The sequence below is a fragment of the Simochromis diagramma genome, unplaced genomic scaffold (assembly GCF_900408965.1).
Source record: "Simochromis diagramma unplaced genomic scaffold, fSimDia1.1 OVJJ01000685.1, whole genome shotgun sequence".
Taxonomy (NCBI): Eukaryota; Metazoa; Chordata; class Actinopteri; order Cichliformes; family Cichlidae; genus Simochromis; species Simochromis diagramma.
The window spans coordinates 2,123,904-2,140,002 of record NW_024387477.1 but is presented as its reverse complement, the minus strand read 5'-3'; the positions used below and the strand labels follow the sequence as shown (position 1 = coordinate 2,140,002).

Sequence of the window (16,099 nt, the reverse complement as noted above, 5' to 3'; positions counted from 1 at the left end):
AGTTCAGTCATCCCAATTGTATGACACTGACTAAATTAGCATTCTTACAATAACCCACTGATGGACAAAGCTGTCGATGTTAATGTATTAAAATTTAAAGGGTGAACAATTCCTTTTATGTCCTGGGAGACCACTCCATCAATCCTGAACATAGTGGTTTCCCCAGCTGTGGCTGAGGTGCACCCGTGGATGCCATTTATGGAGATTAAAAACAAACAAACAAACAAACAAACAAACAAAAGAAGTCACAGATTAGCCCATATAAGGAAAATGAACAGAGCTCTTCCTGATATTTTACAGTAATGTCATTTGATTCACTTGTGACAGCTGTTCGATCCTGCTGTTAGAACTGCGCAAAAGTCTCGAGCCGGCCCTCATTTTTTGATATTTTGGTAGGAATATGGGTGTAGCAATTTCTTGAAAGGTGCACACATACACGGACATACATTAACTAAGCTGATCCCACGCTGCTTCAGGAATGTTGAAGTCTGGGCTCTGGGGAGGCCAATCCACGACTATGTGTTTTTCTAATCATTTCTAATTTTATGGCATTGACAGTGTGTTTGGATCATTGTCATGCTCAAACATGAAAAGGTCAGTTGCCAAGCAGCGTTTTCCAGATGGTCTTGCACAGTGGGCCCATTTCTCCTGGCCTCCGCTGTGCCTGCTGACAGTCAGTTACACCAGAAATGTTACATTTGGATTCATTGGTCAATAAGACCTGTCTCTACTGATTTTTATTACAGCTTTTGTGTCATTTGGCACATTTTAGTCCCTGTTTCCTTTCTTTAGGAAGCTTCTTGACAGCTGCCTTTCCACTGAAACCATTTCTGATGAGGCTTTGGCAAACAGTCGGTGGATCAACTGAAAATCCTGTGTCGGGTCTTTGGTCGATTTTGCTTATTTCTTAAGCAAATGACTTTCAGATATCTGCTGTAGAGCTTTTAAGGCCTGCCACTTCTCCTGTCCTCCATTCATCCATTTGCCTCATATTTTTTAAGGGCAGACTGCACACCATGCTGAAATAGCACTTTATTTTATTGCTATGAAATGACTAGGACTATTTTATAACTATTTGTGGCTGAAGACTTTTGCACCGTTCGTAAATCTGTATGAAAGATCACCAAAACATGGCACACCTCAGGCAGAAGCTCTCTGGATTTGCACAGTGTTCAGATTCAGTCTGTGAATAATTTAAGCAGGACATCAGACTGTCAGCTTGGAGGGAACGCCGCTCTTAAATGCTCGCTGATCTGATTTTTCTACATATGGCATCCAGATACATTAATAGAATCACACAAGAGTAGGCTACAGTGGTAAAATATGCTAAGTGTGCTACTATATCAAACTGACACACATCACAGTTGGGATGTTGGATGGTTTCTTGTGACACAGAGGTTTCATTGCTTAAACACTGATTTATGTACAGTGTGTTCCTTCACCCACAGCCTACATGGGAGCTTCCTCAGTGCAAAGCAAGCTGCCTCTCTGTGTGCAGGAAATATTAAATATGGCTTTCTACAGTGTCTCATGCTGTCAGTTTCACCAGTGACTCGAATAATCCAGGCTTAAGGGTTCAGCAGCACAAAGGCCTCTCCATCACCTACACAGGGTTCACAGTTTTCTCTCCTGCATTTTCAGAGACTGGAGGCAGTGAAGCTTCATCTAAGGCAGCTAGAAGGCCTCTAGCTTGAAAAATACCTATTAGAGCATTGATGCTGCATAACAGGAGAGAGCCGGGCAGCTATTTTAAAGACTTGATGTTTTTGAATTTACATCCAGTGGCAAAGCTGGCTTAGGCCACTGGGACAACATGGAGAAGATACATTTACATGAGGAGTGGATAAGAAACAAGAGCCTTGCCTCCCCTTTGTAGGAGAGTGCCTTTCACCTGCATAAGGGTAAAAGGATCTCACAGCTTCTAAATCAATAGCTGACATGCTCTCTGGCAACCTATAAATGGCCCATTTGCAGGAAACCTCATCAAGGTCTTCCTCTGTAGATTCTGCAATCTGTCATCTTTTCCATTCATTTAAATCTCACAATGATTTTAAGTCCTTCATTTGAGGGCTTTTGATATCAGGCAACATAAATGTAAGGAGGGGGGAGACAATAAAAGTCTAATATTTCTCAACAAAAGAAGAATCTGTTGAATGCTTTTTCAAATCCTTGAAACATCTTTGCTGTTTTTGCCTCGGGTCATTAAAACTAATTTAGAGCCAGCTGTTTAGCTTTTAAGGCGGTAGAAATGGTGCAATCACAACAAGGGTGAAATGTGACAAATGTGAAGCTCTGACAGCAAAAAACAGCCAGTAAAATAAGCTGCTGCGGTTAATTATGACCTTGGAAAACACCGAGCTACGGCTGGTTTCAGATTACTCAGATTGTGTATATATGTGCAAATAAGTGGAAGAATTTCTAAACTATACTGTAGTTGAAAAGGCAGCTTCATCTTATTTCTGAATTGTTGACAGATGCATCACTCCCAGGATGTTGGTGATTTTTCAGTCCTTTGCACAAGCTTTAAGCCCCTCTACCGTCCACCTCGTAGTGTCAGCTTTAACACCCCCATCCTTCTCCTAAACTACAAATTTAAACAACTCTTGTCTTTCGCCCTATCATCCCTTTTCCTCTTCCTTCTTCAAATGTAGAGAAACTCTTCTCTCCTCCCTTCCATTATGCCTCCCGCTCCTCCTTTTCCTCAACAAGGACAAGTACTCTTTGTCTCAGTCTCTTGTGTGAGTCGCACTCGCCCGTCCTCTCTCTCCACGTCTCTGTAGAGCAGAGACTTCTGAGCCTTCAGACGGCAGGCCAAGGACATAAAGATCGAGTTGACGTTCTGACTTTCTCTCGGGTCCTTTGCCGACGTCTCGAATAGCAGCATGTTGTGGGCGTCGGCGAACTTCAGCGCCATGTTGGAGGGCACCTGGGAAAGCACGAGTGATCGGTTGTTAAGTGGATGATGAATAAACCCTGAAGTCACGCTGCGATCCTCGGCGGTGCACACAAACCTGTATTTGGTCCACAAGGTCGCACTTGTTCCCCACCAGGACTCGAGGTACTGATGCCGACACCCGATGACCATTGCACTCCTGGAAAGTGAAAAGCATATCGCTTTATAAACTTTGGCTGTGTGTCTGTAAAACCATGTAGAGTACAACATAGACATTTGGTCTCTTGGCTGTGAAAACAAAAGAAGGACTTTTTCACATTTAAAATACATCCATGTCATCGCACTGGTGCCAGGATGTGCAAGAAGTCACCGTTCCCACCATTCAGTGTAAATAAATGACACTATAAAATAATATATAAATAATCACGTGTAATTAAAAAACCTTATATATTACATTAAATATATTATATGTACATATATTGAATAAGATATTACATTATATATAATTTACAAATTATTTTACTGCTGCTAAAAATTACCCACAGTATATCTACTGATAATACTTAGAATATCAGGACTTCACAGTGAGCTGTACTGAAGGGATAACAACAAGCTGGAAAGCATCTGTCATGCAAAACCACTGATATAAATATCGTGTTTAAAAAAAACCACAATTATTTTCTAGCAGAAGCTGACAGAACTACACTAAATTAAAAAGGGAGTGTTGGCTATAAATTATTTCCATTTTAGACATTCCAACAAATTGCTGTGGCAGGAAAACAGGTTACTGCACATTAACCATGACTCACTTTCACTGAGAGGAGACCCTGGAAGCTGTGCCAGTGAGACACAGAGCTAAACAGAGCTTGTATTAACACTTAGAAATGTCTTTGTCTTTACAACATCCCACAAAATTACTCTACTTGTGTGAATTTTACACTTGCAGTGCCGCCATGCCACTGCCACATTAGTCTTTAAAGGGCTGCAAATGCTAGTCAAAATGAGCTTAAACAGGAGCTTAGGTTCATTTTACTGTCCTTATTCGCGGGTAGTAGGGGCCACATTGTCAGTAGTGCAAATAATGAACATTATTATAGCAGTGTCAGTTTGCTGTTACACATTGAAATGATTTTGGCCAGTGTGTATAACAACAGCAGTTGTAACATTGTCACACATGTAAACATAGATCTGTATTGTCACTGTTACTACTGTTTCACATCTCCCCATTAGCAGTAGGTAGATTTTTACATTAAAATTACTAATAATAAAGAGAAAAGATACAAAGATATATAAGCTGTAAGGTGCAATTTAAGGTGCAGTGTAATCAGTGGTAGTGCACATTGAGTAAGCACTGTTTATAATGGGTAATTAAGGGAAACCTGAAAAAAGAAGAGAAGGGAGAAACACCCTTCCACCATGTTGAGTGTTGACATTGTATATAGTTTGTCCACTAGAGGGCGCTCTGCAACTTGTTGTCAAGAGGGAAAAATATTGGCCGACATATGGAATACTGGCTTTTGAAATCATCAAATATTGGTCTTAAAAATGCGATATTGGTTGGATGACCATCTCTAGTGACGTTATCACTGATTCTTGTGTTTACTTTCAGATGACTGTAGTTGCATTTCAGTTTTACAACTTATGTATTGGAAAGAGAACTGCTGTGTAGAAAATCTGACTGCACATGATTTGACTTTCCCATTTGTTTTTTTCCTTCTTCCCTTTTCAGATTTGGTGAATGGCTGGTAAAAGTACGTATTTTTGGATTCATCTGTCTCCTTGTGTCGTCAAACTCCAGAGTCCAAACAGCACCAGACTCTGACAGCACCAAACCACATCTGGTGATGGAAACAGCACAGTGTCAAACGGTGACTAATAAACAGTCTTGGGGAAGGAGGGAACACTGAACAATGCTCAGAGTCCTTATGGTACCAAAGGGGGATCATTACATAGCGGCTGTAAGTCAGCCTCCTCTGTTGTTCACTGACAAGTGATTTTTACAATGTAATGCCAACCTCTATCCAAGTCTGTAGGTTGCGGAAGGAAGCCATCTTGGTAACATCATATACAAAGACCACAGCATGGACATTGCGGTAGTAGTGCTCCACCATGGATTTACGAAAGCGCTCCTGGCCTGCTGTGTCCCATACCTGCACCTGTAAAGACAGACGACTTAGGTTTATATACAAATTACAGAGACAACCGATCATTACACATAGAGACAGCACTGACAGAAGTGGAAAAGATAAATGGTATTCGCTTAGAATATCCAGCAGATCATGAAATATAAGACAATTTTAATATCAGAAGTAACAGCAACAGCTTTTTTTGTTGCATACAATTACTTGAGATAAAATTGTACAAATGAAATAACAATGAATATGAATTAGGCTGCAATGAGTTGTCTAAGCTTGCAACTTTGCAAATCAGAACATTGCCACGTGAGCAGGAAACAGTGCAAATTAGGGCTGGGTATCGTCACTGATTTCTAGAATCGATTCAATTCCGATTCACAAGGTCCCGAATCGATTCGATCCACGATTCGATTTAATTCGATTCTATTCGATTTGAATCTGGGAAATTTTGACAGAAATATTATAATTCAGATCAGGAAGCTGACACACGCAAGACTTTATCAAAGGTGTGAGCATCACAGCAGATGCCTTTGTGTCAAAATAGCTGAGGATAAAACACAGAAAAACATGAAGGTGATTTTCCTGGCCTGGGATTTTATAAAAATATTCTGCAGTACATCAAAAACGAAAGAAAACCATTAATCAACACATGATTGTAATCTGAAGTTACAGCGGTTTTATTAGAGACACGGCTAAGCATTTTGCATTTTGCATAATTTTAAAAAGTTTAAATTTGTTCAGTATTGAATGGCAGAAATTAGGTTTTCTTTTCGGAAGTATATAAAACGAAAAAAAAAAAAACGTCGGCCGACAGCGCTGTAAACAACGGTAGTCTTGTGCATAACAAGTAAGCGAATAATGAAGAAAACAGATTTTTAGACGGGAAACTGTTCTTGAAGTACAGAGAGAGAGAGAGAGAGAGAGCTGTGCATCGTGGTCGAAGCAAAACAGTAAAAGTAAGAGTGAATACATGACGATGTTTATGTGAAGCATAGTTTGGATCTTCTTTTGCTGCTGGTTCGGTCAATATTGTTTGGAGAGAGATCAAACTAACAGCTTTAGAATCAGCGCATAAAGGGCGTAAACACAAAGCGCGGACCCGCCGACAGATCAGAATCAGCGAGCTGTCGGCTTTCAGCCCCGACCGTGAGAAAGGCGACATCTAACTGATTCTGTGTGTTTAAGTCTTTGTGCAGAATCCGTGTTCCTGCTCTCATTTACTGTCTTAGCTGTTTGGTGGTGGTTGAAATTTTGTGAGATTTCACCTGAGATTCTGGCATTTCGGGCAAAATAAATTTATATTAAAAAATCGACTCAGGATTTTAATGAATCGATTTTGCGTTATCCAAGCCAGAATCGATTTTAATCGATAAATCGATTATAAAAACCCACCCCTAGTGCAAATATATTCCTAGCTACAGGGTCTCAGGAGAGCATGGTTCTACAGTACAGTGCGTTTTTCTCCTTGATCATTAACAGCAGGTTCAGCCAATATCTACAGTATGTATCCTAAAATAATGTAATGTGGGTTAGAAGCAAGTGTCAATCTCTGGGCCTTGAAAAACAAAACTCGAAAAGCCCAGAATCTGCATTTCATCAAAACAAACACTTCCTGCTGGCTCCACAGGTGTGTCAAGACTAGATTTAAATGTCCAGCTTTACAGCAGACATAAGCATAATTACATAATTAAGTACAAAATATGGTTTTATTCTCTTTAGCGCAATTACTTTTCCATAATAAGTGTATATATGTTAAAATGCAAGACTTCACCCACTATTACCTAGACCTATAGACGTCTACAGAAAACAGCTTTCTGTAAACACTTTCTTGAAGACTTTATGGGCTCAGTGACTTGTTTGAGTCATATTGATTAAAAATGAAGTCTGTTTTGTATATCCTGTTCATACTATCCTTCAAAGTGGAGTATTACCTGAGGTATGCAGGAGTAAATGAGCACGCATTTTCGTAGTAAGACCCACCTTGGTTTTGTTTGAAAATGCTCAAGGCTTTAAAATGAGACTGCAAACAATGAGACAGCAAACAACAACATGAAGTCACAGTAGCTATGTCTAACTTTTGTACTACGTTTGTACTTAAAGACACTCCAATGAGTCAGCTCTTTATTTTTCCAGTTTGTTTATTTCTTCTATTCATTTTAAACTTTGACCAAAATTAGCATCCTTTACCTTTCTAACCATGTGAGCTAGCTAGACTAGCTAGAATGCTATGTTAGTGCTAGCATTAGCTGAAAACTATTCTAGTTCCAGCTAGAACTAGAATATCATAAAAAACATGATTATGATAGATTTCAAAAATATAAAATATCTGCTGCCAATATACCAAATTTGAGGCTTCAAAAGAGAATTGATCAAATCATTAAGTGTTATTTAACATATTATTTTTTCAAACTAAATTAGGGTATTCAAGCTAGTTAGCCAAGTTCATCAAATGTTTAGAATGTTGTTCACTACCTCAGTCAACAGGGGAGCAAAAGAGAAGTATTTAGCCCCAGCACTGTACCATACCACTGCTTAATGAAGTAATTTTTAATAATTACTGATTTCAGATTTAGCCTTACTAAGGCCATTAGGATGAATCGGAGGTCAGAATTTATTTTCACTAATGCACAAAAACAGTTTTGGTTTTTTCTGTCTGATCAGTAGCACTTTCTACATCAGCAGGGAGTTCTCCCAACACTTAGCACAGGCCTGCAGTGTAAAAAGGGCCAGAGAATTATCTGCTATTACCATTTGAAAGGACTAGCGCAGCTATTTATCATTAGAGGCAGAACGCTGCATCAGAGCCAACCATAACATCAAAGCTCAGCGTTTCGAACGCGTGGCCCTCATGATTTGATAAGTTGAGAAAATTGCATCCTATTTAAACTGATTACAAATGGACATTATGAAAGTGGATATAAGAGATACGGCATTATGTATGCACTCAGAGGGAACGTCAGTTTAAAAAGAAACGCTGAATATGTAAATAGCCCGTCTCTTCTCCCCTTTGGTTTTCTTTCTCTCCCTCTCTTTCTTTCATTCTTTCTCCCTGTCCTATCCCCCAGTCATGTCTGTCCCGTTTGTAGCAACTGAAAATAAAATAAATTCATAATTATAATAAAGGTCAATCAAATGGACCAATATGGCAAGGCCATGATGATCCACTTGGTAAAATAAATCCGCTTGGCATCTTTCTTGGCCTTAAGACAACAATTCTGATGGCTAAAGATCCAAACGGGGCACAAAAAAAAAAAAAAAAAAAAAAAAAGAATATGTAAATAGCATTGTTTTCATCAATTTGAAATAAGTGTCAAAAGCTACGAAACATATTTTTTCAGGTTATCTCATGCCCTCGTGAGAATCAATGACATTATTTTGACACATCAGTCTGCTTTTCTTTTTATAGTCCTACGCAGGTTTATGCCGTTTGAAGTTGTAAATTTGTATTTTACTTATATTTACCAGCCAGAGGAATAGAAAGCATAGGAGCTGCACAGTTTAATCCCTCTGTACTTAATCTTCTGAATTTTAATGATATATTAGTCTCTTATATCAAAGGTACAAGTGAAATTTTGACTTGTATGACAACATTTTTTCCCCACTTCTACAGAATGGCCTAGTTTTTACTTCAGCAATGGAAGAGTTCACTTTTACATAAAAAGGCAGGATTTTACATTGACATCTTGGCTCTGGTGCTGAAGGCAAACTTGTGGGGGGCTCACTGAAGGGCAAATTCTCTTTACAGCATCTTCTTTAAGATAAATGTTGGCAGCTTCCTGTCTTTGAATTATCCAATCAGAAACTGCTGCCATCTTGACAAGGTCTCTGTTGAAATAGAGCGTGTCAATATCAGTGGGATTACCAGTTGAACAGAAAAATGAATGTAAAAACAAAACAATAGATGGGCCTGTTTTGATCACTCTTTAAGTATTTTAAAGACATATAGATCACAGCTGTCTCCTCTTACAGCTGCTCATGCAAATGGAGTTAATTACCAATGAGGATTAATCTTAATTTAATGTCCCATTTCCATGTACTCCACCAGCAGTACAGAGAGCAGCAACAAGAAAGCAGATATTTTCACAGTCTCACAACAATGACTGTACAGTGTGGCAGGTGTGTCTGGGGAGCATTTGGATGATTCAGATACAATGACCTAATACTACGTAATGCGACTGTGCAACTGTGTTTGTGAGTCAGCACTGGGGGAACCTGGAGTATGCACACAGAATAATCCACTGAGAGAAAGCAGGGAGGGGAGCACACAAAGGTAAGCTTCACTGACATCACAGCGTCTGGTCTGAGTGACCAGCCAAGGTGTGAGTCAGGAATCACAGTTAAAAAAACCCAAACTTACAGACGAACCAGATGAGTAAGTAAATTATTAACCTTTCATATTCATGCTAAAATCTTGAACCTGTTTTTACACTGTGGTCTGATGTTGGTTTTGTTACGCCTGCCAGTACGCATTGCTCCAGAAATGATCTTCAAAGTCATTACATTTTAATTTCACAATCAGGGCACATGACAGTGTGGCCTACATTTACGATGCTGCTGTCTTTACTTTGTGACTACAATAACAGCCCAGCTAAGGGGCTTGCCTCACACGTGCAAACACGGGAATGTGGTTATTTTTGTTGATTGAACAGCTTAATTGTTGCAATCACCTTGTAGACCTGCTTTATATTATACATGTAAATGAATGGCTTGCACGTGCTGAAGGTGGACAAGCGCATATTTATAGATTCTGCAGCACCACAGTCAGATTTTGATGTTTTGTTTTTCATTTAGAGTTTTAAAATTCTCTTAAGAAATGTTGCATTCATAGTCAGATTTGTAAAAATATATTCATTTCTGTTTATGTTTCAAACTCGAAATCCACAAAAAGCCTACTGAGCCATACAATAGAATTCATTAGAGGCTACCTTTATCTTCCTGTGGCCTGTTACTGACTACAGAGCATGCAAAGAAAAAAGGGAGTTGTAGTTCTTTAGAATGTACTAAAAATATGTTTTGAAATGTTACATTTCTCCAGAGATATTCTAAAATGTTGCCCATCCTTTGCGAGTGTGAGGATAAAATGAAAGAAACGGCCCCCCTGTGTGTCCACTGGCAGCTGATCAGCTCAGCCGAGAGGAGGAGGAAGGGTGTAGGAGTGAGGGAACACCACTGATCAGCATCCAGCTCCTCTGCTGCCTGTTACCTTGATAGTCTCCCCTTCGATCTCCACCACCTTCTCCCTGAAATCCACGCCGATGGTGGCCTCGGTCTTATCGGGGAAGCTGCCCCCCGTGAAGCGGAAGGTGAGGCAGGTCTTCCCCACGTTGGAGTCCCCGATGACGATGATCTTAAAGATCCGCGTCTGGATGCTCAGCTCCAGGGAGGAGGTGCTCAGATCCACGGAGGACGTGATGCTCGGGGCGGCATCGTTGCTGCTGCTGCTGGCTCGGCTCCGGCTGGCTCTGTGTAAATCCATGGATGATGTTAGGATCGTCACATTGTCATCCGCTCGGTGTTTTCTACCGATTGCTCTTCCACAACCACCTCCTCCGCCGCCCGGAGCTCGGGTCTCCTCCTCCGGGCTATCGTTGGTCATTATACCGGAGGAGGCGATGCGGAAATCGGGGTGCGTGTGTCGAGAAGAGGATTGATAGACGGGAGAAGGGAGGGGAAAGGAGAAAAGAAGGAGGAGACGAGGGATGCAACAATACCAACGATGCTCCTTTCAGCAGCTGACTGTGGCCTTAAAGGGAGAAGAATACAATAAAAAAAAAAATCAATTGACTAATAATAATAATAATAATTTATGAATAATAAAAATCATTGACAATTCAATGAAATGCAGTTTAAAAAGTTGTAAATGAGCACTTGCCTCATGGTGCTTTATATTGCAATGTAAGACCCTACAGTAATACAGAGAAAACCCCAACAATCAGATGACCCCCTGTGAACAAGCGCTTTGGTGACAGTGGGAGGGAAAAACTCCTTTAAAAGGAAGAAACCTCAGAACCAGGCTTGGGGAGCGGCAGCCCTGAGTGGTAATGACTTATGCACCATCTACAGAAACATAGGATATTTAAATTTAAATTTACTGAACTGCATCATTATAACCACAAAACATTGTAACATTGATGCCATGAAGGCCATTAAATATAATCAGCCGATAGCCTAAATTCAGCTCATGTTACCAGACCCAAAGAGCAATCTCACTTCCAGACTTCTAATTTTATCTCTTCTTTCTGAAATCTGTCGAGTACCTAAAAAATACCCAAACTGTTATAAAGACATGTGAAAAAAAGACTCACGCCAAGCAGGGCACCTACACATCACTAGAAACACTATTTAGTCATAGTCAAACCTAATTATTGTGATATTATTTATTTATAATGTAATCATATTGTAATACTAGGATTGGAAGTTAATATAAATTACACCAGGGCCACAGGGCTTTGTCATGGTCAGCAGTTCATCTCTTTATGTTCACCTTGTGTTTACAGTTCATGAGCAGAACTCTCTATTAGCTTGTTTTTCATCCACTGTCATTAGTCATAATTACTTCCTTCTAGATTCAAGATAATATAAAGATTACAGTTTAAAATGTGATGCACTTAAAGTACTGAAGTAAACAGAAGATTTTTCTATAATTCAAGCATTTCCTTTCAGGGTGTAACAGAGAAAGAAAGTGAAAGATTTTCTCACACTGTCTGTCGTCACATGAGCTGATCGGATTGTCACACTGTCACATTCCATAAACCAAGAAGTTCATAATGCAAAGGATTGCAGTGTTCCCAGATTCCTCGCTCGATTTAAGTGAACAAAAAGAAAGAGCAATACAGAGAACAACCATTTTAAGATAACATAAAGTTTTCTGTCTGCGAGTGAAACAGCTTAATGCTAATGAAGGCTGTCACAACATGAGATTGTCATGAGGCGATTCTTTAAGGCACTCCAATTCATGTTAACACAGCCACAGATGGTGACAGTCAGTACACTCCATGAGGAGTTAGCCACAGAAGGTAACTGCTGACAGGACTGGCTGTTCACAGAGTGCTAAATTGAAGAATATGAACTGAAAGTTGGCAGGAAGGGAAAATCAGGGTTGGAAAAGATGCAAAAGAAACAGAGATGACCGCAGCATTGGCAGGATTGTCGAGTCAAGGTGTTTCAAGAACTTTGGAGAGCTTCACAGGGAGTGGACAGAGGCTGGTGTCAGTGCATCAAGAGCCACCGTGCACAGATTTCTTCAGCAAATTCCTAAAACAAAGCCCTTTTGAAACAGCGACATCAGTAACATCTTACAGGGAATAAGCGGAACTGTTGTTCAGTGGTCCAGGGTTGCATTTCATTTAGAAATTTAGAAGGTGTTTGAAACCTGTCGTCACGTGTCTGCAGTCTGTGATAATTTGAGGTGCCACACCAGCCGCTGTCATCCACTGTGTTTTATCGAGTCCAAAGTCAATGCAACGATCATCCTGGAGATTTTACAGCATTTCATGGACCAACGTTGTAGACCAACCAGTCATGCCACAGTACACAGCAAAAGTTTTCCTCAGCTCCCAGTCTCCTGGATTATTATTATTATTATTTTAAAGTTTAGTTATTTTTGTTGCAGTTGAGATAAAAAAAAGTGTGATGCACAACAGCTGATGCTTTGAAACAAAGAAACAGAAGGAAGAGACAGAGTCTGTTTCACTCACCGTCTGAAACGATGCTGTACAAGAAGAAGCTGCAGCACGTTTGAGCTGCTGTGTTTCCATCTTGACTCAACGCAGCAGAAGTGACAGCTGAGAAACACGCAGCCTTGTTCACGTGTATGCACACTCACTGTTTGCTGATATCAGACTGAAATGCAGACAGAATCACCAAACACTTGTTTTTCTTGCACAGACAAACAGGCGTGCCACTCTCTGTTTGAACAAATCCGTTAAGACACAGATGCAGTCTCTTCCTCACAGACGTGCACATTTTCTCTCTCTCAAAGAGACAAACATAATCCTTTTCTTGCACGCACACGCACGCACACACGCAAAAAAAAAAAAAAAATCACTCCCAGTGTCAAACAATCCCAACGTTTCTGTCTGACAAAGCTCCCCTTCATCCTCAGAAAAAGGCCTGTTTGTCTGAAAGCGATGCTCAGTGGGACATTCACATTCTAGTGAGCCCAGTGAAATATAGCACACATTTGGATATACGTATACAAACAAAATAATACCCCAGTGTTACAAAAATAACATGTAGTTATCCATAGATGACTTTTTATGATTACTCAGTCTAAGTTGTTTTCCTCTCTCACTAAAACTTCAGGAGGAAAAAAAAGAAGGAAAATAACAGTTAATACATGTGAAATTCTCTGCAGCTTTGAAATTTCAGCCTCAGTTTCCACATCTATGGCATCAAATTAAGTTCAAACTTGAAGCTTTGTTACACATACCATTATTGTCCTATATGTGTCTTTAGGTGGCACAACCAGCCTTTAGCTGGACTCCAGTCCTCCATGTCCTCAAGTTTTGTCGTGTCACTCATGAGCAGCGCAGTTAGTGAGGGTGAGTGTGAATGCAGTGCTTACTCTGAGCTGTGACAGTTACATGTGATTTTATAATTCTCTGTCAGATCAATGACACCATAACACTAATCCCATTTTAACCCTACGCTGCATCCTTTGACTTAACCTGATGCACCTCGAGAAATGTAACTACACGTCTGGTCGACGGATACCACGATGACTTGAATGTTGTGGAAGGTTGCAGTGTAGAAATTAAAGGAGTTTCTGGTTACAATGTCAGTTAGGACATAGATTTTTTTTCCACAGAAGTCTAAATCAAGCTTTATTTTCAGAAGCGGAGGCCACTGGTTTGTTCGTCCACAGGTAAAGAGATCATTGGAGAGTGTGGGATTATAATATTATTTTATGCCATGTTAGACTCCTAATTAAAGATTGTGAATTATTATGTAGTTTTAGTTTGCATTATTCTCCTGAATTAGAAGAAGGTGATAACTATTACATTTGTTAAACTGATTTGCATTACATTAGACTGCTGATTTATTGTGAATGAATGATATTGTTTTATGATGCATTATACTGCTGAGTTATAAGAAATACTGTTCGCAGAAAGTCATCGCCTTATTTGTCTGATTAGAAGAGAACAGAACATACCGGAGAGGTTTTCTGCCTCATCTCAGCAGGAGAAGATAAACAGGGAGCCAAGGTCGTAGCTTAGGCGCCGTGTGAGAGAAAGAATGTGAATGTTTAGGCTTTTATGATTAGGTGGGGGCCACTAGAGGCTATAAGAGTTTGATCAATGCTCCACCATTTTGAGATCTGATGCTGTCTGCGTACGGTGTCCATCTCCCACGCGTGTGATCATTAAAATCATCGTTTGACTCAACCCGGCCGGACCAGTGTTGTTATTTTGGTTTTCCTCTTGTATCCATCCCCAATATTTGAATCCATATCAAGAGTGACCCAGCAGGTCAGTAAGTGAGGGGAGTGTTCCAGAACGGGCCTTCAGATAAACTGGTGAAGACACTGGTAAATGGGAGACACAGACGTTAACAGAGAGAGTGATAACTTTCATAGGACTAACATAAAGGAACCTGAGGAGGCAGACAACCTGGAGGAGACTGGGTGCTTGAGCTTGCCTTTAAGTAAAAGCTGATGAGGTGGAGGTTGTTATCATGGCATCCTCTCCTGGTCTGAATACACTATTATGCCAAATACATTTGCTTTGCCACAAGGAGCTCTATAAACTCTGTGTAGGCTCCTCTTCTGGGACAGTTTATTCTAATTTCTTTTACTGTAAATTTTATTCGTGTGCTGTTCAACAATGCCAGAGCTGACAGACAAAAGAAAAGAGAAGACATTATAAAAAAAGGGGGGAAAAGGGAGAAAAAATAAGAATAAAAGTTAAAGCAAACATTCATCATGACCGGTCATCAAGCGCTGCATCTTTAACAAGGTGAAAGTGAGTGTGTGTTTGTCATGAAACATACTTGGTGAGAAGCCACACCAGTCCCATTGTCAAGAGTAAGAGGTCATATGTTGGATGCATGTGTTGCACCCTGCTTTTAAGATTAGGCTTTCCTTTTTGATAAAGCACACAGAGCTGGATCAGGTGATCCTGAATCCTCCCTTAGTTACACTGCAGCAGATGCAGGCTGCTGGGTGCTTCCTGTCATGCACTGATTGTTTCTTCTTCAGTCACATTTTTTCACTCATTATATGTTTATACACCTCTCTGCATTTAATCAATGGTTATTATTAGTCTCTGGCTCTCTTTGTGTTGGTTTCCTCCTCTCACCCCCAAACTGGTCATGACAGATGACTGTCCCTCCCTGAGCCTGGTTCTGCTGGAGTTTCCTTTCTTCCCACCGTCGCCCACACTTGCTGATTGTTCTGATTGTTCCGATTGTTGGGGTTTTCTCTGTGTTCTTTGTATTATTGTTGTATCTTTACTTTACAATATAAAGCACCATTCAGCAGCTGTTGTTGTGATTTGGTGCTTCATAAATAAAATTGAATTGAATTGAATTTAAATTGAATGTGCTGTATGAAGTGCAAGGGATGAACATGACTGATGGTCAGAATGAGGCGGGGAAGGTCTGGGCTCAAACCCAAGGATGACATAAACATCTACTCTGCTCATCCTGGACTCAGAGAGTTTCACATACTCCAAAAATAACAACCAACCAGTGCTGGACTATGGCATGTGTGGAGGTTGCCCACTAACTGCAAGTAGTAATGGTGGTCAGATGGTCATAAAGAGGATCAGCGTGCAACACCTGCAACCTCTGTGTGACCACTTTTGACTTCAAGGTAATTGCACAGGTTTTCTGGTGGGATGAAACCTGTCTCCAAACAACTAAGTCCCACTTGAACTGACTATAATCAATCTCACACAGATTGGCGACTCCCACAACTCCCACAACGCATGTCTTTGATAGAGGAGTCAATTGCTTGCAAACTGGCAATATTGTTATATAGAAGAAGGGCTCTGTCATTCTGCATTTAAATCACCATCTGCAGCAAGTTCAACGCACAATGCAAACCCACAAAAAACAAACAGAGAAGAAA

General features: G+C 40.2%; 1 protein-coding gene across 1 annotated transcript; it reads right to left on the bottom strand.

The window, feature by feature from the left end:
• Positions 1-384: 384 nt before the first annotated feature.
• rab33a (RAB33A, member RAS oncogene family) lies at positions 385-13,433 on the bottom strand. The gene is made up of 5 exons (XM_040015949.1): positions 12,726-13,433; positions 10,232-10,771; positions 4,909-5,049; positions 3,012-3,092; positions 385-2,926 (listed from the first exon to the last, which is right to left on the bottom strand). The coding sequence occupies exons 2-5, from the start codon at positions 10,622-10,624 to the stop codon at positions 2,702-2,704; spliced, it is 840 nt and encodes a 279-aa protein (XP_039871883.1). The 5' UTR covers positions 10,625-10,771; positions 12,726-13,433; the 3' UTR covers positions 385-2,701.
• Positions 13,434-16,099: the final 2,666 nt, after the last annotated feature.